Source organism: Blennius ocellaris (genome assembly GCF_963422515.1).
Source record: "Blennius ocellaris genome assembly, chromosome: 11".
NCBI lineage: Eukaryota > Metazoa > Chordata > Actinopteri > Blenniiformes > Blenniidae > Blennius > Blennius ocellaris.
In genome coordinates this window covers 27,542,205-27,563,820 of record NC_137660.1, presented here as the reverse complement: position 1 = coordinate 27,563,820, position 21,616 = coordinate 27,542,205, and the positions used below count along the sequence as shown (strand labels likewise).

The 21,616-nt window shown below is 45.4% G+C and overlaps 1 protein-coding gene across 3 annotated transcripts; it reads left to right on the top strand.

The window, feature by feature from the left end:
• The first annotated feature begins 277 nt into the window (after nt 1-277).
• On the top strand, nt 278-21,616 carry cpt1ab (carnitine palmitoyltransferase 1Ab (liver)). Of its 3 annotated transcripts, none has more exons than XM_080505470.1 (19): nt 278-411; nt 4,294-4,458; nt 5,033-5,175; nt 6,409-6,580; nt 7,596-7,697; nt 8,460-8,597; nt 8,687-8,764; nt 9,364-9,471; nt 11,119-11,203; nt 13,971-14,166; nt 15,239-15,427; nt 15,512-15,617; nt 15,704-15,820; nt 16,809-16,973; nt 18,213-18,344; nt 18,436-18,588; nt 18,678-18,791; nt 20,021-20,113; nt 20,217-21,616. In XM_080505470.1, the coding sequence occupies exons 2-19, from the start codon at nt 4,318-4,320 to the stop codon at nt 20,298-20,300; spliced, it is 2,316 nt and encodes a 771-aa protein (XP_080361596.1). In that variant the 5' UTR covers nt 278-411; nt 4,294-4,317; the 3' UTR covers nt 20,301-21,616. The 3 variants fall into 3 exon arrangements, with proteins under 3 accessions (XP_080361596.1, XP_080361598.1, XP_080361597.1); XM_080505472.1 differs by lacking the exon at nt 11,119-11,203 and adding an exon at nt 10,526-10,613; XM_080505471.1 differs by lacking the exon at nt 278-411 and adding an exon at nt 1,078-1,098.

The window sequence follows — 21,616 nt, the reverse complement described above, 5'->3', positions numbered from 1 at the left end:
CTCCTGCCCTGGCGGCGCAGACACACTGTACCCACACCCTGTCTGGGTACACTGAGTTCCGCCCCCCCACACACACACACACCCCTCCATTTATTTATTTATTCATTCATTCATTCATTTATTTATCCACCCACCTGCTCGCACCTCAGACAACCTCGTCGCGCGTCGTCCTCACGGGGGCGCTGTTTCCACCGTTGACTCGCAAAAGGGGCGCGAGGAGACGTGACGTTGCAGGAAAAAGTGGGCAGGCCGTGTTGAAGGGTAAAAAAAAAAAAAAGAAAAAGAGAGAGAGAAAAAAAAGGAAAAGTGTGCGCTCTCATTCATGCGGGGTGAACGACGTTCGCAGTCTGCCTCCGCCGCCCGTCGGGACGTGTCACATCCTCGGCAACACACACCGGCAACGAAGCCCCGGTGAGTTTGTTTTTCCCGTCTTTGAACGCGTCGCGACACTCGTCTCGGGTGTTGCTTCCTGAATTGTGCACATATCGGCGAGGAAAAGGTAAAAAAAACAAAAACATATAAAAAAATACATAAATAAAGAGGAGATACGCTAAACGAAACCGTGTTAAAAAATAAATAAATGAAAGATAATTGCGGTTGAAGTGTTTGTCGGTGTGTTGCATTCGCGCCCCGGCGTCGCCGGTTGAGCTCGAGCCGGGCGGTGTTTACATGTCGGCGGGGTTTGTTTGGCCCTGCGGCAGCGAGCTGACATCAAGTTTACTGCTTTTATTATTTTTTTTACTGCCCCGTGAAATCCTACAATTGCCTCTCTAGGTAAACAATCATTTTTTTGTTTTTAATTGAACTGTGCGGTTAAATATTTAAAGCGCCATTTTTTTTTTTTTTTTTTTAGTTCCGCAGCTTAAATTGAGAGCGACCAGGTGAGTCTTTTGTCATGAATGTTTTCGTGAATGTCGGCAAAAGTCCAAGTTGGAGGTCATTTCCTTTGCCAACGCGTCGCGTTGGCTTTGACATACGAATCCCTTAAATGTGCACGACGTGTGTACAATGTTATTCAATGACACGTTTTAAACATGATCCGTGCGTAAAACGTCAACCTGGCGCGTGAAGGTCAGTACAAGCTGTCCCGCATTGTAGGTACGTGATTACATCTGAGGTAACAATTTAAAAAAACAAACAAACAAATGCTTTCCCCCTCCATTGTGTTTACACGGCCCGATAAGGATCGATCGATTTGGATTAAAATAAGTGTTTTTTGGATGATCACCCTCGTGACCCCGTTTTAACGCCAACCACGTGCTCGATATAACAACCACGCATGTTTAACCTACATGTGTAGGTTATGGTTGGTGTTTGAAGTGTGAAGTCATGACAGTTCTACTCCTACAACGTTTTCTAAGTCAGTAAATAAGACATCGACAATCGGTCTGCTTCTAAATATAGATATCGAGACAATCGCGTTTACATCAAACGTGTAAATCGAATAGTTTTTGGCTGCGTTTGTGGTATTAGAAATGTAATTATTAAAAAAAAAAAAGTGTGCATATGCGGATTGGTGTGTTGCCAGGTTTGCCCGGTTTTCAAGCAGCACAGCGCTGCGACCTTTCCCCCAGTTTCTGCAGCAGAGAGGGCGGATCATGTGATGCTGGAAAGTAGCTGGGGGAAGGGATTGGCTGCACACACACACACACACACACACACACACACACACACACACACACACACACACACACACACTACAACGTGTCCTGCTTTCAGATTGCTCTCATTCAATCAAACATAAACACAGTCTTCGAATTAAAGCATCGTTTTTCCCTTCAGAGAGCAGCAGTTTCTGCAGAACGTCAAAAATCGGACTGGGATGTGAAGACGGCGCTTATTTTATTTTTAGGACCCCCCCTGCTTCTTCTTTTTCGTTGCAGAAAAGTTTTGCCTTCGAATGATGTCGGTTTCCATGGAAACGACAAATGCACTCATGGAAACACACGCTATGCACGTTAATAATCATAATAATAATACATTTTATTTGTCGGTGCCTTTCATACACACAAAACGTCACTTTACGTTGCATAATAGAATTGCAGTTAAACATACTGGTAACAAAACAGACAGTTACAAGACAGACGTTACTATGGCGACTGTCAAAATAAAACTCAGGAGAACATCAGAATGACTTTATTAATCCCTCGGGGAAATTCAAGTTCCAGCAGCTTTTTACAGAACAGGAGCAGCACACAGAGAGCAAATAATAAATAAAGCAGGATAAGTCTAAAAACAATAAACTAATCATGCACAATATTATATAGACTCTTCACTAACCTTTACTAAATAGAAATGGCAAAACAGAATTAAAAACTCCAAATAAAATATAGAAGCGTAAAGTGACAGGTGACGTTAAATAAAATGGACTGGAAGTTGTGACGCGACGGAGGCTACTGAGCACGTGCAGAACAACTGTTTAAGTTGCGTGAGCAGCAGCAACATTGTCGAAAAGTTCCGCCTCGGGGGCCGTTTTGAGGTCGCCACGGCTCCGAGCATCGTTGTCATGTAAACGGACGCTGAAAAGGCGGTGAAAGTTTGGCGTTTTCACTTTGTGGACAAGAAAACCCTGTGTCAGGGTTTGGTTTTTTTTCTAATCTGTTGTGTAGATTATATATAATGAAAACGTCTTTTTTTTTTCCCGCAAAAATTAAGGAATTGTGGCCAAAAGTGACTACAATCTCAACGTAGATCCAATTTTAATTAAACCTTTTAGTGCGAAATGCAGTGAAATGTCCAAAGCACTGTTGCATTGTGGATATTTTAATTAAAAAAATTTTTACAAGCTCACTTTGACAGCATAACTTTGAGGCTAATGCTACATTAGCAGTGAGGTAAGATTCCCTTCTCGGGTGCGTCGCACTCTTAAGTTTGTGTTTATTAGCCGACGAGCTCTTGACGGGAAGTTTTGTCTCCGGTTATCTGGCAAAATGCCATAAAAAAAAAAAAAAGGCGAATAATCTTATTATCTCGGTAGGATTATAGCAGCCTGTTGACTTCTGTTAATTTGTTTATGGTTTTTTTTGCCCCACCACTGAAACGAGGCCGACATGTAAACTTTATTCAAATGTCAGAAGTCTGGCCGTTCAGAAGTGGATCCGTCGAGTTTGCCGTAACTTTGCCCGCCGTCGGTCGTCCCGGTGAAACGTCACACTCGTGGAACCGGTTCAGGATCGTTTGGCGTCGCCTCGGGTGTCGTCTTGGCGAGAACCGGTTGCGTCGACGTGACGCCAGAAAGAAAATAAACCACAAAACACGGGGCCTTCCGGAAAAGGGAAAGTTTCTCGGTCATGCTTTGTCTTTCATTCGGGCACATGATGCGTTTCTCCCCGAGCGTCTCCGTCGGCGCTGCGTCAGCTGACCCTTCACTTCCTGTGTTCTTGGCTTGTCCTCATGTGAACCTCGAGGTGACGGCGAGGTCGCGGTGAGATCCGCCCTCCTCGCTCTCGCGCAAAATGCGACGAAATGTCCGCACCCCGACGGCACGGCTTCGAGGTGCAACTTTTAAGAAATTTGCTTAAAAAAAACCATAAAGAAATCTGTGTTTTCTTTGAAATTCCTTGATGGTTTTTCCATTGGAGCCTCTTGTGAGCCGGTTTGACCTCCGCCAGCGTGACTCGTCCACCTTCCTTCTAAAGTCTTCGACTGGAGCTTTGCAGGAATGGAAACTCTCGTCTAATGCTGTTATGTCTGTCTCTCTCTCTGTCTGTCTCTCTCTCTGTCTCTCGCTCTCTCTCTCTCTCTCTCTCGGTCTGTCTGTCTCTCGCTCTCTCTCTCTCGGTCTCTCTCTCTGTCTGTCTGTCTCTCTGTCTGTCTCTCTGTGTCTCTCTCTGTCTGTCTCTCTCTGTCTGTCTGTCTCTCGCTCTCTCTCTGTCTGTCTGTCTCTGTGTCTCTCTCTCTGTCTGTCTCTCTCTCTGTCTGTCTGTCTCTCTGTGTCTCTCTCTCTCTGTCTGTCTCTCTGTGTCTCTGTCTCTCTCTCTCTCTGTCTGTGTGTCTCTCTCTGTGTCTCTCTGTCTGTCTGTCTGTCTGTCTCTCTCTCTCTCTCTGTCTGTCTGTCTCTGTGTCTCTCTCTGTCTGTCTGTCTCTCTGTGTCTGTTTCTGTGTCTCTGTCTCTCTCTCTCTCTGTCTGTGTGTCTCTCTCTGTCTCTCTCTCTCTGTCTCTGTCTCTGTCTGTGTCTCTCTGTCTCTCTCTGTGTCTCTGTCTCTCTCTCTCTCTCTCTGTGTCTCTGTGTCTCTGTCTCTCTCTCTCTCTGTGTCTCTGTCTCTCTCTCTCTCTCCCTCTCTCTCTCTCAGTGACCCTGCACAGTAGCTGCGACCATGGCAGAAGCTCACCAGGCGGTGGCCTTCCAGTTCACCGTCACCCCCGACGGCATCGACCTGCAGCTGTGCCACGAGGCCCTGCGGCAGGTCTACCTCTCCGGCCTGCACTCCTGGAAGAAACGCTTCATCCGCTTTAAGGTGAAAAGTCAATCGGGTCCCAACACAACTGTGACTGGAGGGCCCATTCCCATTAACGTCTCGCGGCAAAGTGGAAACATAAATCACCGGAGGAACTTTTTAAGTGTTCGTAAAAATACGCGGCGATTCAAATGTACTCGAAGGTTAAAAAAAAGTTTCCCTTTGATACATTTCAGGCGTTTATTTATTTTCGTATATTCAAATGGAACAGAATTATGAGGCATAACTGTGGCGGAAAGGGAAATAAAAATGTTTCTGTTGCAGAATAAATTCACACGTAGTAGTAATAATAATAATTGGACTATTTTGTAATTGGTTAAATAAAGCCGTATGTTTACCCGGGGAACTATTTGGTTAACCTGATCACACCGGTAGGTCACGCGCCGTGACTGTGACCTGCCGCCGTTCGCCTTTGGCCCAGTCACCTTTTGCACACAGTCCCTGTGAATCACCCCGAGCCCCGGACGCCCTCCTCCCAGCATGCACCGCTCGGCGCCAAAAATCTGTATTTCGTTGATCCACGGTGGCCTTTTTTTAACTCAGCTTTTTCCTCTTCACCTCCACCCGCTTTCAGAATGGGGTGATGACGGGCGTCTACCCCGGCAGCCCGGCTGGCTTCATGGTGGTGGTCGTGTCCTACATGTCCTACAACAAGTACAGACAGCTGGACCCTTCTCTGGGCCTCATCGCCAAGTTGGGGCAGCATGTACCGATCAGGTGAGCCGCCGCGGACGTTCACACGCGCTTCCGCCGCTACGATACCAAGTTTATTATTGTTGTAGTATTTAAAAAAAATAAAATAAAATATCAATCATAATCATGATGTACAATCATGTTTTTTCGTATTGCGCAACACTTTAATGCCTCGGGCGGGTGGATTCTCTGGTCAAGGGCGCCGTTTATGACGGCGTCATCGGGTTCCTCATTAGGCCCTTTGAACACGCGGCGCAGAGATACGAGCAGTCTTGGGTAACGGGCGTGACTCATAAACGTTGTGGACTTTGCACTGTTGACAGTTAATCAATGATCACAATGAGAGTGTGACTTGATCTCGTCAAGTCAAATAAACGCTAATCGCTCCAAAGCTGCATAAATAACGACGGAGCCAAGTTTAGCTGCTGAGATTCGATTTTGGCTCGTATTAAAAAAAAAACATAACCTGATAGTAGGGCTGGGTCTTTGCTTAATGTGGCGATCTTTTAAGTGTTGATATTTTCACAAAACCAAACAATTACGACAGGAAATGACTTGAATCTCCACATAAAGACAATTTTAATGGAACCTTCTGCTCCAAAATACAGTGAAATGTCCCAAGAAAACTCCTATAGCTGTTGCATTCTGGGTGTTTTTACAAACTCGTAGTGAGAGCGGGACGTTGAGGCTAATGCTTGTTCGCCATTTTTCACGGCCGAGTGAAAGTCGTCTCAGCTCGGGTCTCTGGGTTTGAAAAAAAACTACGTTTACTTTGATTTTTTTTTTTTTAACGGTTTTCTTTGTGGTTTGGCCGGATTGGCGCCTCATGTTTAGCACCTCCTGCGTTAAATCAAACGTTCGTTTAAACATGTAATTAAAACATTTGTAATGGATGAGAGAATAAAACGAGCTATTGCTATAAAGCGGTGGCAGGGCTGTACATTAAGACGAATTAGAATTCAACCAATAAATTCAATAAATTTAACACAATTCTCAAGAATAGTGGCCTCAAAACCAGCTGTCTGGGAGAATTTGTACAAACCTGCGTAATGCTGTACCAGACGTTTCCATTAAAATCAGCTTTATGTTGAGATTGTAGTATTTGTCCGTAGCGATTGTTCATTTTCTGTGAAAATCCTACATTTTGCGTCCCGCATGTCAATTCGCCAGAACAGAGAATATATATATATAATATAGATAATATTTCCGCGTCGACCTGGGACTTTGCCGGGTTAACGGTTCCTCTCCCCTCCACAGCCGGTACATGTCCACCGACAGCCAGCGGATCGTCGGGGGGGTCCTGGTGGGCACGGGTCTGTGGGTGACCATCATCATGATCATGAGGAACGTCCTGAAGAGCCTGCTGTCGTGGCACGGCTGGATGTACGCGCATCACGGCTCCGTGTCCTGGAGCACCCGAGGGTGGATGGTGAGGCTTTTTGAGCTTGAAGTGTCGGATTACGACCGTGGCGTGCATTTTTTATTTATTTATTTTTTTTAAAGCTGCGTTTCCGGGAGGGGGGGGCTCCGACCGCCGGCGCTCGACGTCAGTAATTTCCTTAAGCAGACCGTGCAGATTGTTGTCTAAACCAGTGTTTTTCAACCACACTGGTGTTTCCGCGAGATCTAGTCAGGTGTTCCGTGGGAAATGATCCAATTTTTCACATTTTTTTCTAAAAAAAACATTTGCTCTCAGTGTGTTGCAGAGTAATGATGTATAAATACTCTTCGCCACTAGATGGCAGCACAGAACTTTGCCGTTGAAATGTAAACTGACAGACGTCAGTGTGGTTCATCTCCACCTCCTGCTACCATCTTGTATCAAAGTACTGTGTCAGTGACAGTGATGGAGAAGTTTTTGAAAAGGAAGAATGTGAACCAGGATCTCAGCTCTTCATCCATCAGGTCCAGGTTTCACACTGAGTAAAAATTTAAAAAAAGAAATTGGGAAAGACTTTTTTTCTGTATTTATTTGATTCCTGTTGATAAAACTTTGATGAGAATGACTTTATATTGTTAATAGAGGCTGCAGAGTTTCACATTTTAACATTTTTAGGTGGTGGTTGGGGTACCTCCAGATTTTTCCGAAGAAATTCCCGCCATACGTCTCAAGAATTTATGCGGAGTCGGCCAAAATGGCTTTTATCGGTCGCTCTGGCACAAACATCTCATCGGATCCCGCCGCCGCTGAGGTCCGCTGAGGGGGGGGGGCTACCAGAAGCTAAACCTACGAGTCAATTGCGCAATCGCAATAAGCTGCTTGGCAAAAGATTTAGAATTTTTTTTTTTTTTCAAGGGCTCAACCCCGACGAAATGCATTCAACTATACATTGAATATCGACAAACGTGTTTCACGCTGCAGATTTAACCGTCGCAACAAAAGCGTAACTTGATTTATTTTATTTTTCTTGTTTGTCTGTTTATTTTCTCCCTCGTCTTCGCAGCTCTTGGTGAAGGTGTTCTCTGGCAGGAAGCCAATGCTCTACAGCTTCCAGAACTCTCTGCCCCGACTCCCCGTCCCCTCCGTCAAGGACACCTGCACAAGGGTACCGACTGTCCTCAACTGTCCACAAAGCGTCCCAACTTTTACATTTGATTAACAATGTAGAGATGTTGCAGCCTTATTTTGGTTGTTTTTTGTTTCACGCCACTGGTCTGGACCGAGGTTCAGCCTCCATTTTGAAACAAAGTACTTGTTACAAACTTACCCAAGAGTTACAAGTTTTAGAAAACGTTTGTCTCAAGGTCATTTTGAGGTCGACGGGTCTGTCGTCGTCGTGTTTCCCTCGAGCGTCACCGAGTCCGACTTTAATGTCGCTCGTGGGCCAAAACCGACACACAAAAAATTGTAAAAAAAAAAATTCAAGAAAAACGTTGATTTTATTTTTTTTAATTTCAAAACACTGAGATCTGAGTTGAGATGTCGCTTTCATGCTGCCATGAAAGATGGCAAACGAGCATTAAGCCTCAAAGCCACCATGTCGGGGTGAGTTTGTTAAAGAAAACACCCATAATGCAACATGGTTTTTTTTGTGTGACACATTTCATTGTATTTTGCATCAGAATGTAGCAGTAAAACTGTTGTTTTGTTGAAATTATAGTCATTATTGGTTGTAAGTCTAAATTTTGGGGGTAAAATAGACATTTTCATGACGTATATGTAGGTTAAAGGTTATTAAGGCACGATTTTACCCGAAGACGTAACATAACTGACACTGTCTCACAGGGAAGGACTATTTAAAAATTTTTTTTTTATCAATTTCTGGCACTCACTGCTGATTTCCCCCCCCCCTCAATGTGTTCGCCAGTACCTGGAGTCGGTTCGCCCGCTGATGGAGGACGAGCAGTACGAACGCATGAGGGGCCTGGCCAAGGACTTTGAGAAGAACCTGGGCCCCAGGCTGCAGTGGTACCTCAAGCTCAAGTCCTGGTGGGCGTCCAACTACGTGAGTTCAAGGGAATAAACGTCTCTGCTGTCGTCCGTTCCAGTCGTTGACGCCGTTCATTTCTTACCCCCCCCCCCCCCCCCACTCAGGTCAGCGACTGGTGGGAGGAGTACATTTACCTGAGAGGCCGCGGGCCCATTATGGTGAACAGCAACTATTATGCAATGGTAAGATCCTCTTTCATGTCTTTGTTTGTAAACAGCGGCTCGGTCGGGTGCGTGACGATTAAATACGAGGACGATTGCCAAGTTTGTTTGTTTTTTTATGATACCAGAGTAAAGTCCAATAAGCTTTGATCATTTTAACTCTCCTGTGAGCGTGAGAGACTCATTTCATCTAAATACTCTGCCGCAGAGTATCGTTAGTACTTCGATAAGGGCTGTTTTATGTATAATTTGTATATTGGCCCTTAGAGTTCTTGATAGTCATTGTATATAAGATTCCTCTATTCTTATCTGTTTGCACATTTCTTGTCTTTCCTACTCATAAGAGCTGAATGTAACAAGTAAATAACAATAAAGGCTTATCTTAATGTATAAATGCAGAAACGTTTATCACCGGCTATTTAAATTATCCTCCTTTTAAGATGTTTTTCTTTTGTAGACTGACTTTTTTTTTTAGTCTTGAGCTTTGATTTCGCTGTTTTAATAATGATTCATTTATTACTGAGGATGTCTTTGTTAATGACAATCGACAAGAGTTTTTGTCATTATCTTGTTCCCGGTGTCGAGGATCCGCTTCACCCACGTCCTCTCTCGTCCTCCAGGACTTCCTGTACGTCTTCCCCACCTCCGTCCAGGCGGCCAGGGCAGGTAACGCCGTCCACGCCATCATGCTGTACCGGAGAAAGCTGGACCGAGCTCAGATCAAACCAGTGAGTCTCCACCCACCCCCCCCCCCCAAAACGTGTTTTCCTCTCCTCTAAACGCGGAATCCCAATCGGTCGTTCTTCGACTTATCGGCTCCGTGTCAATGTTTAACTTTCTCTCGCTACATAATTTACTCATTGATAGATTTGATCGCAAGTGTGTTTCTGTTCCGTTTGGTGCGGGAGCGTCTTATCGCTCCTGTGTTTTGCCTTTGAGTTTTATCTTGCCGTGAGTGATTGTTGATATTGGAGGGAGGGAGGGGGGGGGGGGGGGTCAAACATGAGGCTCCAGTCCCGTCCGTCGAATCTCACGCTTCTTAAGACCCGGACACCCGAGCTGAGATATCGGATTAAAAACCTTGTTGCCTCGTTGGTACAAAACGAGCCTCAAAACCACGTTTTTGTTTTTTTTTGTGGGCCGAGTTTGTAAAAACACCCAGAATGCAACAGTCATAGCAGCAGCCTGGACCTTTCACTGTATTTTGCACCAGAAGGTTTCATTAAAATCTCCTCTTTTTTTTTGTTCAGATTGTAGTATTTGCAGTCGTAATTGTTAGTTTTTTGTTAAAAATTACAATTTTGAGTTTTTCATCACGTATATTCTGCACCACGACAAAGCGGTCGATGAAACCGGACTGTACTAAACTATGTTTGACCCTCCCCCCCCCCTCCTCCTCCCCCCCCCATTGTAGATCTTTAATGTAACAGTAGCTGTACTGTGTGACTTTACAGTGAGCTTTTGTGCTTTGCTTTTTTTGTTGCTTGTTACTTCTGATGGAAGTAAAGCGTGGATTTACTCGCTAAAACGAGCGGCGGCGGACCCGTAGTTTCCCCCCCGCCGCGGCGTCTTCCTCTCCTGCACCAGCCTGCATGACGTGTCCCCCCCCTCCCTCCTCCCCCCCCCCCCCCCTCCCCCAAAGTGCAAATTTTGTCTGGACAAACTTGCAACGACAACTTGAATGCCGACTTCTTCTGCAGACTCTCTTTCAATGCATGAGTTTCCACTCTCACACCCGGTTGTCTCTGTTTTGTCCTCCCGCCGTGTCGGACGCTGCGTTAGATATACTTGCTGGCAAACAAGGTCCCGCTGTGCTCGGCTCAGTGGGAGCGAATGTTTAACACCTCCCGCGTCCCCGGTTTGGAGACAGGTAAGAGGAGGGCACACTCTCCACCGTGCCCTCTGACCCCCCCCCCCAATCCCCCCCTCTCCTCCCTACAACCCCTCCTGCGATCCCTGGTCATTGCCACGGCAACAGCCACCGGAAACCCTGACTCCTATCCTCGACCCTGCACAGCACGGCCCCCCCCGACGCCCCCCCCCCTCCCAGCGTTGAGTGTCATTGAACATTTCAGTCGCATTCAATTCGCGGCTAAAACGTAAAGCCGGAGCTGCGGCGGCGGGGCTCTGCTGGTCACGTCGAGGTAGCCGGACACTGGTTTCTGGACCCTGCTCACCCCCTCCTGAGGTCCCTCCTCTATCCTTATCAAACCCCCCCCCCGTCACTCCTTCTCCACCTCCATCAATGCTCCTGTCCATGTAGGCGTATGTGTGTGTGTTTGTGTGTGTGTGTGTGTCTGCTGCTGCCGCTCTCTTGGGATTTTAGTCACTTAGTTTGTCATCTGTGTGTTTGATTCTCCCCTTTTGCTTTTCAGCTCATGCTCCTTCACACTATCCCCATGTGCTCAGCCCAATACGAGCGTATGTTCAACACGACTCGCGTTCCAGGTGTAGACACAGGTAGAGTGTCCCCCCCCCACACCCCTCACAACCCCCCCCCCCAACCCCTGAGCAGTGCCACCTCCTTCACACTCCTCCTACTGTTCCTCCTCCTCTGTTCGGACTCGGGGGGGACGAACGGAACTCCACGAGTTTGACGACGCATGTGTTGCGTGAGCAGCTAATCTGCATGGGAGTGAAAGTTGTGGAAGGCGGCGGCGGCGGCGACGGCTGTCGAGGTCGTGTGACCTTGGAAGTGCCGGACGCTCGAGTCTCGTGGGGGAGAGTAAATAAAAGTCGATTATTGGAGGCAAATTCACTTTTTTTCCCCCCGGTAGAAGCATCGGTTCGTCATCGGACGATGGTTTTAGATGACGGGAAGCTCGTTGGCGAGACGCTTTTAATGATAATTTTCTATGAAGTGACCGAGGAAAGAAGCTTAAAGTCCTAGTGAAATGTAAAACACTACTTTGCAAAAAAAACGATAGTTGGGGTTCTACTTGTAAGGTTCCTCCGACTCTGCCCCACCACTGTTGTCGCAAAACAAAGTTATTTGAATTTTGAATCTCTAGCCGAGGAAGTCGGGGGAATCCTTCTTCGTGGGCGTGACGTCAAGAGTTGTGCAGATCTCCATCTGTTGTGTTTATATCGGCTTGTTTCCCTCTTAAATATCAAAGTTTTTACTGTGTTTTGAAGTTGTAGTCGGCGTTTTATGAGCCTTGACGAAAGATTGAGCCTGGAAGAGACCGAGAGAGGAGAGAAGGAGCACAGGCAATGGGAGCGGCTAGCCGTTAGCTCGCACAGCTAGCGACTAGCAGGAGCCGCTAGCTCAGGCGGCTAGCCGCTAGCTCAGGCGATCAAGTAATACCTGGACTCCTCTTCGGTGATTCCGCGCAGTCAGAAAAGCGCTTCGACATGATCCAGGAAGTCGGTCGTTCTGCCAAAAGTCAGGAGCCTCAAAGCCTCAAAGGTGAAAACTGGCGGCTGCTGAGGCGAGGAGACGAGGACGAATGGAGGACGAAGCGTCTTCTGCTTCCTCAAACATGTTCCAGACGGGGTCACCGATGGCAGAACGACACATTCTGTGTCTTCTTCATCAATCACTGGGTTTGAAATGATGATGATGATGAAATATGGTTAAATTCAGCCTCTTCGTCGTCAAAACTCTGATCCTCCATAATGTAAACACAACTTGGGCGTGTGCACAACTCGTGATGAAATACCGCTGTTTATCGGCTATTTTCCCGCAGATTGCCGTGTTTTAACATTTTACCCTTCGGCCAGTTAGCATAAAAAATGTCCCTAGAAGCGACAGCCAGAGTGTTTTGGAGGTCGAATTTTCATTTCACTAGGACTTTAAGAGTGTTTGAAGGAGAAACAGGATAGTCGGGCCCCGTTTGCAGGTTTTAAGTTGAAACGCGGAACTCCTGTTGTGTTTTGAGTGTCTTGTTTACGTGACAATGGGCCTCCGAGTTACAGAAAATGTAACTTTTTTGAACCGTTACTCAGTAGATGGACAGTGACCATAATGGCGGTCTCCGTCGTGTCGTGACTCCCCGATCTATAGTTCTCCTGGGACTTGGTAGTTTTATTTTCACAGTCATCGTAATAATCCAGCTAAAGGTCGTCTATCCACTAGAATGTCCGCGTTCTGCCACTGTTGATGTTTAGAGGGTGTTGTTCTTTGTGCGCATGCGTGTGTAGTTCCATTAAATAAACAAAGCGACAGCACCCACTGGTGGCCCAACGTGAAAACTACACGTTTTCAGACGTTGCCGTGTGAATGCGGAACTTTTCTGAAACGAAGGCGAGGCGTTTTCACCTGAGACGTTGTCGTGTGAACGGGGCATTGAGTCTTTTAAGAACCAGCGTGATGGAACGCAGTCGGTATTGTGACGAATAGCCAGATTGTTTTAACGTCCGGAAGTTTAAAAAAAAAAAAAAAAAAAAAAAAATCAAAGAAGTCCAGGATTTTGGTCTTTGATGTTTCTGATGGAAAAGTGTTGAATGATGAACCTCCAGGTGCTTCTTCTTTTAAAACTTTCTGCGAAGTGTTGAAAAGATATATTAGGGTTGTTTGGATTGTTTGTGGTGTTCCTACCCCCCCTCCCCTCTCCCCCCCCCCCCCCCCCCCCACACACACACACACACTTTCTGTGGTCTGTAACGATGCTTGTTTGAGACACTGAGCGTCACCGAAACGACTTCACGGTAAACGACGACACAAAACGGCACACAAAGCTTTGGGATCGGCTTCAGTCGGTGGAGCTCAGCTCTTTGCAAACGAACATCGTCTCAGTCCATCGTAGTCCTAATCCCATCCTCTCCTCCCATTTTACTTTCTCATCCCGCTCCCCCCCCCCCCCCCTCCCCTCCCCCCCATTTACACATTGTCCAGCTGCTGGACAGGCTTGACGACACTTTTTAACTGTGAAAATGCAAAAAAATCGGATCCGTCACTGATTGGTAGACGTCGCATCATTTCATTTTGTGGGATTTGGCAGAATTACTAACACGTCTTAACGGTCCCAGGAATGAAATGATGCGACGTCCACACTCTGAATCAAATTGGCGACAAAAAAAACAACTTTGATTTGATTGACAATGGCTGTTCAGAGTGAACAGAAATGATCTTTTAAATCTCTTTAATTGCACTGAAAAGCAAATCAAGACACGTCAACTGTTTTGCAGCGACCTTGAGATTCTGTTTGTTTGTTTGTTTGTTTGTTTTTCCCTCCTCCTCTTCCTCCTCTTCCTCCTCCCGTTGTGTTACCGCCCCGTCTCTCAGACACGCTGCAGCACATGAACGAGAGCAAGCACATCGCCGTGTACCACAAGGGCCGCTTCTACAAGGTGTGGATGTTCTACGACGGCCGGCTGCTGTTGCCGCGGGAGATCGAGCAGCAGATGGAGCGGATCTTGGCCGACCAGTCGGAGCCCCTCCCTGGAGAGGAGAGGCTGGCGGCGCTGACCGCCGGGGAGAGGTGGGTGGATGTACGGGTGGAGATCAGTCACATCTCAACACAATCGAATCATCGAAGACACTTAAAAAGTGTGTTGCTCCAACCGGCCAATCAGAAATCAAACCCTATAGAGTGTCATCGGGGGATTTTTAGCCAATCACAATCAAGGTAGGCTCCTCCCCCCCTTTGACTCCTCCCACAATTAGGCAGATCTGCTCTGGCACATGGCACCACGAGAGGCAGTACTTCCTCCATCTTCCCATAGATGGGCGTGTGTGTGGGCGGAGCCAGTCCAGCTCACACAGACACAGCAGATTCTGAATGCAGCTTCTGGGATCTAATATTCTAATGGAGGGAAAATCAAGGAGAAGCAATCAACTTCTCTGGTCTGATCTCTGCGTCAGTACTGCCACCTGGTGGGCGAACGACCACACTACCTCGCCATGCATCAATACCTTTCTGCATTTCAACAGATCTTGTTTGGTTTGTTGTCGAAACAGGAATTCGAAAGTAGAACTGACTTCACTTCATATCATCACGACTTTTTTTTTTTTTTTTTTACTTTATTTTTATTTATTTTTTAATAATAAACATGAACACGAGAAATCGCGTTACAGAACTTTCCTCGACAGCAAGACGGCATATACATGACAATGTAAGAAAAATAACAATAATAATACTATGACAACGGAACCGATATGAGACAAATACATAAAAAGATGGACCATTAAGACATTAATACCGCGTCGTGAAGGCGACCATTCAGTTCGACAGGTATTTTTCTATAGGTCGCCATTTGATTTTTTGTAAACTTGTTCTCGGGAGTCAAATCGAGAAGAAACTGGCCTGGCGTGTACGGTACCTCGACTCCCAGAACCTTAATCTAGCTCTTATCTTCACGCCCCTCCAGAAAGGAGTCAAAATTGCGCAATCCCAGAATATATGTGAACGACCGCCAACCATTCCACATCCTCTCCCAACACTTTCTTGCGTTCGGACGGTCCCGGTTGCGACTTCTATACCTGCAAAATTTCAATTTGAAGACGCAAACGGTTCGTTCAGACGTCACGAATTGCCGGGACTCCTCCCGCAGGACGCCGTGGGCGAAGGCGCGGGAGACGTACTTCAGCCGCGGCAAGAACAGGCAGTCGCTGGACGCCATCGAGAAGGCGGCGTTCGTGGTGACCCTGGACGACACGGAGCAGCGGTACGAGGAGGCCAACCCCGTCAAGTCCCTGGACAGCTACGCCAAGTCGCTGCTGCACGGGAAGTGCTACGACAGGTGTGGGGGGGGGTGGGGGAGAAACACGGCCGCCATTTTCCTCTTACGTGGACGTTTTTTATTAAAAAAAATATTTTTGTTCAGGTGGTTCGACAAGTCCTTCAACCTGATCGTTTTCAAGAACGGCACCATGGGGCTGAACGCGGAGCACTCCTGGGCCGACGCTCCCATCATCGGACATCTGTGGGAGGTACTCCCTCGTACCGGAGTCGCTCGGGTCGCACCCGAGACGGCGACGGTGGTTTTTTGAGGTTTCGATGCGTCTGTGTCCCGCAGCACGTCCTCTCCATGGACCCGGTGAAGCTGGGCTACACCGAGGAGGGTCACTGCTGCGGGCAGCCTCACCCCAACCTGCCGGGGCCGCAGAGGCTGCAGTGGGACATCTCGGCCGAGGTGAGACCCCCCCCCCCCCCATCCCCCCGTTCCGTTCACACCACGACGTTTCGAGTGAAAACGAATCGGGGTTTTTTTTTTTTTTTGCTTTAAAAAAAAAAAAAAAAAAAAGAAGACATTGGCGTTCGCATGAAAAACTGTAGAAATGCTGTACAACAGTCAGTCCTTCACAATACAAACACATTTGCTCCCAAACTCAATGTCCTTTATAATATTCATACTTGTAATAAAAGGGAATACTCACGATAAACCAAGGAAAATAAACAGACAAGAAAAAGAAAAATATAGATAATACAAAAATACAAGAAACAGTTGTAGCACAGAACCAGGGGTAAAAATTAAGAAATACTTTAAATATATATATATATGTCTACCCGGCCTCTGTAGAAAGGATTAGCGTCCTCAGACAGAAATAGTCCACAAAGCATACATACATTACAGTAGGTCCTACACAAAGTCACAATAAAATCAAATGGAAAACACAATAAAATACTAATTAATAAAAAAAAAACAAAAAAAAAAACTGTAGAAATGCTGAAGGCTACCTCGCTGGCATGCCGGGCCACAAGTCGGCACTGCTGGTTGGTTTTGTAGTTGAAACACACACACACACACACACACACTTCCTCTTTCCTGGCGAACCATCATTGGAGCGCCGTGGCCACGCCCTCTCAGATTATATTAACATTAGAATTTTCATCAGGAAGGCCTGATGTACATTTTAGGTGTTGCAGTGTAGGGGGCGCTATAGAGGAGTTGTTTTTTTTTTTTTTTGTTTCGGGAGTCAAAATACAGCAGAAGAAAGTAAAATAATAATAATGATAGTAATTAAAGGTCCCGACCAGCTCGGCTCTGCTCGGACCCTAAAAAGAGACTTTAAACTCGCGATGTTAGACGTGCCTCTTGTCATTTTCACGTATCTTTCATTAAAAAAAAAACAAAACGACGAAAACAAAAGCAGTAAATGGCCCCCGGTGTGTCTCTCCAGTGTGTGGAGGTGATCGACAGCTCGCTGACGGTGGCCCGGGCTCTGGCGGACGACGTGGACAGTCACATTTTCCCCTTCAGCGACTTTGGGAAAGGGCTGATCAAGAAGTGCCGCACCAGCCCCGACGCCTTCATCCAGATCGCCCTGCAGCTGGCGCACTACCGAGTGAGTCCCCGCGTCAGTCATCGCCTGTAGACACTGTGGCGAGCGAGAGTCGAGATTCTTTTCTGCCAGCTGCTCTCCAGAGGCTTTTATTTTGACAGGAACTTCATAACAGGATGAGACTCCACACAACACATTTCTCACTCATGGTTGATCACCAACGTCCAACAAACCAAACTAGAGGAAATAATGAACTATCTGAGCCGAGGAACAAAAACACAACACAAGGACAAGCCAACACACACAACAACCCCGACAATAACCCTCGATTACCTTCCGGCAACACATAACCTGAACTCCCATCATGCCCTGCAGCGACCAACTCCGTGATCGCTTACAATACTCTTCGCCACTAGATGGCAGCACAGAACTTTGCAGGTGAAATCGAAACTGACAGTGCCGCGGCACACTGGTGTTTCCGCGAGATCTAGTCAGGTGTGCCATGAGAAATTATCCAATTTCACATTTTTTTCTAAAAAACATTTGCTCTGTGTGTTGCAGAGAAATCATGTATAAATACTCTTCGCCACTAGATGGCAGCACAGAACTTTGCCGTTGAAATGTAAAGTGACAGACGTCAGTGTGGTTCATCTCCACCTCCTGCTACCATCTTGTATCAAAGTACTGTGTCAGTGACAGTGATGGAGAAGTTTTTGAAAAGGAAGAATGTGAACCAGGATCTCAGCTCTTCATCCATCAGGTCCAGGTTTCACACTGAGGGAGGCACTATTAAAAAAAAAAAAAAAAAAAAGAAATTGGGAAATACTTTTTTTCTCTATTTGATTCCTGTTGATAAAACTTTGATGAGAAAGACTTTATATTGTTAATAGAGGCTACAGAATTTCACATTTTAACATTTTCGGGTGGTGGTGGTGGTGTGACTCCAGATTTTTCCACACAAAAAAGTGTGCTTTGACTCAAAAAGGTTGAAAAGCACAGGTCTAAACGACTGTGCCACAGAAACGTGTCACTCTTCTTGTATTCCAGCAGGGGGCAGTCACGACTCGCAAAACGAAACTCACTGAAATTCTGGATTTTTGAGACGCTTTTCCTTATAGATGTTTAGATTTTTCCAGATTTTTGAGACGCTTTTCCTTATAGATGTTTAGATTTTTCCATAATTCCACATTGGCGAAACGACTTTTCGGTGAAATAAAGCGGATGACCTCATGAGCTTTTTTTATAAAACCCCGGCTTCCGTCTCCCCCCCCCCCCCCCCCCTCCCCCCCTCTCCCCCACCAGGACAAGGGGAAGTTCTGCCTGACGTACGAGGCCTCCATGACGCGCCTGTTCCGTGAGGGCCGGACGGAAACCGTGCGCTCCTGCACCATGGAGACCTGCGCCTTCGTCCGCGCCATGATCCGAGACGAGACGGTACGTCCCCCCCCGTCCCCTCCCCCTCCCCATCCCCCGATCCGATCGCGCCGCCTCGGCTCACGCCCGTCCGTACTTTTCCCTCGCGCAGAGAGACGAGCGTCTCACGCTGCTCAAGGCGGCGGCGGAGAAGCACCAGAACATGTACCGCCTGGCGATGACGGGCGACGGAATCGACCGCCACCTCTTCTGCCTCTACGTGGTTTCCAAATACCTGGGGGAGGACTCGGCCTTCCTCAAGGAGGTAAGGCTGCGCCGGAAGGACGAGGCGTTTTGTTTGAACGCGTCTCTTGTATATTCATGTTTTTTTTATTTCGTACTTTTATTTTGTAGGTCTTGTCAGAGCCCTGGAGGCTGTCCACCAGCCAGACGCCTCTGCAGCAGGTGGAGCTCTTCGATCTGGTCCGACACCCGGAATACGTGTCTTCTGGAGGTGGATTCGGTCCGGTAAGCGATCCGGGACACGTTTTAGTTCAGGAGCCACGTTCCGCTACTGTTTTACACCGGTAGAACCGTGTGTGGCGCCGCGTTGTGTAATAATGGTGCAATATGTAATCAACACCGCGTTGTCACATCTCCATGTTGTTAAAGGCAATAGAAAATTTTATAATTTGGTGCGTAGTTTAATACATATAGATCTTTATCGTTATACACGGTTCTATGTTTAATTATGACAAAAAAATAAATAGATTTTTAAAGTTCCAGTTCAACCAGTATGCATCAGTGGGACCAAGCATCTAATCATTTAACCTCCCATTTAGTAATGATATATAACAAATTATTACGAAATGCTGCAAAGGTTTATTGCAAAATGCGCCGTTATTGCATGATGAGTTGAAAATGTATGACATATTGAACCTTTTCTATTTCGGTTTGTCTTTGTTGTGACGAAAACCAATTACTACAATCTCAACTTGAATTGTTTCAGAAAATGTGAATAAAATCAATGTTTTCTTTGGACTTTGGACCATTTTCTTGGTGGATTAGCCGCACTGCGTTTGAAACCCTCGAGTTCAAGTCATTAAACGCAGCACGATGTTTTGCGTGCAAATATTTTCCATGATTATATTTCGGAATTTAAAAAAAATCTACACCGTCACGTGACAATTGTTCACGTTATCTTTTGTAGTAAACGATGAAGTGGCACCATATTAACCTGTAGTTTTGAGTTTTTTTTCTTTTTTTTTCTTTGCAGCGTCACATATCTGTGATGAAAATGTCAGTATTTTCACAAAACCAAACATTTATTCGTGGAAAAAGACCACGAGATCAACATTTTACAACTTTTTACAACTTGCTGGGTAGTTTGGCCACACTGGAACCATGTGGCCCAATTTTGTATTTATTTTATGTATTTTTTATTTATTTATTCATGATAAAGATATGTATTTTTTTCATTTCAATTAATTCATTTATTAAATGATTTTATTTATTATTTTTTATTTATTTTTGTTTAAACTTATGTAATTTATTTAAATTTTAAATCTATTTATTTATTTTATGTATTTATTCATGTATAAATTCATTAAAATCAATTTATTTATTGTATGTATTTATTCATGTATAAATTAATTAATTTTATTTGTTTTAATTCATGTATTTTAATTCATTTATTTGTATTTTTTTTATTTGTATATATTTTGACTGAACTCGTCATTCCTTCCTTTGTCCACCAGGTGGCGGACGACGGTTACGGCGTCTCCTACATCATCGTTGGCGAGAATCTCATCAACTTCCACATCTCTAGTAAACACTCCAGTCCAGAAACTGTGAGTTTTTTTGCAGAAATTCACTTTTTTAACTCTAATTTTGACATATTTTGTGTAAAAAATAAATAAAAAAATGTTAAAATCATTTTTTGTTTCATCTCAGGATTCCCATCGTTTCGGGGCCAACATTCGACAGGCCATGCTGGATATTCTGGATCTCTTCCAGCTGGACAAGAAAACCAAGTGAAGAAAAAGAAATGACAAACTTTTAACAAAGCATATATTCTTCCCCGAAACGTGTACAGAATCAACCGTTGGATTTTTTTTTTTTTTTTTTGGGGGGAGGGGTTATTTTTAAGTTAATTAATGTTACAGAAATAAGAATGATTGAAAGGCATTTGGAGATATTCCTGTGTGTGTGTGTGAGAGAGAGAGAGAGAGAGGTGTTTATATGTGCTTAGGTGGTGTAGGTTCAGGTAGTGCACAGATCAAAGTGTTTATTTACTGGACTGTACGCACCGGTGCCTTACTGACCCACTAATGTAAAACAAAAAGGGCAGAAAGGGAGGACGTCTGTAGTCACACATGAAGTTGTGTGTTCAAGTCGCATCGTCTAATATAGGAAAAGACATTTCAAGTTGTTGAGACGGCGATTTTTTATTTCTTTCTCTTTCATGTTCAACCGAGTCAAACGTCACTGACCAAAGCAGCAGACTTGATGGGAAATCATCAAGGACATTTAAAAAAAAAAGAAAAGAAAATCTTGCACGTTGAGGAATGCAAAGAGAAGTTTTGAATAGAAACTGACATTATCAATCCGGACACTCGTTTGTAGTCGAGGAGGAACATAGATGATGGATAATCATTGATCTGGACACGGAAGCTGCTGCGCCATTCGTGTGTGTGTGTGTGTGTGTGTCCATTCTAGCTGCTATGGTTTCACAGTGTAGCAACAGGAAGTGTGTGTGTGTGTGTGTGCACTTATTTAGTCTAGTTTTACTCTCAGGTTGTTGCGTCTGGGAAAGAAACGTCGCTCGCTTGTAGGATAATAAAGAGCGGCGCCGGAAGGGTTAAAACGTCTCGTTTTCGCACTCCATGACTGTCGAACATCCGGATGATCTGTAAAAGGTTTAAAAACTGCAGGATCGCTCTGTGGTTCTCTTCACTTCATTTGTTTTTTTTTGTTTTTATTCTGTATATGTTGTCGGTTCATATTTATTCCCGCCGGGTTTTAAACGCGCCGCGCTTCTTTGCCTAGCTGAATGTGACGACGAGCACTAAGTTATAGCTTTGCTTATTTAAGAAGTTTAAAAAAATAAATGATAATAAAAAATAAAAAAAAAGGACATAAATCTCCCCGACACCACGGTGTGGTTTTCACAGACGCGAGAGTTTTCACCGCGTTTTGCGCCGCCGCATGTGGTTTATTCGTTGAGTTCCGTTTTCCGGGTTTTTTGGGGGAGTGAAGCTGTATATGTTTGCCTTTTTAATTTAAAGATGTGTGGAAAATACAAGCGGCTCGTATACCAAACAGAGTTTTAACAATAAAGTGAATGTCGGACA

What these genes read in the sequence shown, in the direction of transcription:
- cpt1ab (XM_080505472.1), top strand. Translation starts at nt 4,318, where the DNA reads ATGGCAGAAGCTCACCAGGCGGTGGCCTTCCAGTTCACCGTCACCCCC. An exon ending in ACAGCAACTATTATGCAATG is followed by an intron (nt 8,765 to 9,363) that starts GTAAGATCCTCT and finishes CTCGTCCTCCAG; the next exon opens with GACTTCCTGTACGTCTTCCC. An exon ending in CGTCCCCGGTTTGGAGACAG is followed by an intron (nt 10,614 to 13,970) that starts GTAAGAGGAGGG and finishes CCCGTCTCTCAG; the next exon opens with ACACGCTGCAGCACATGAAC.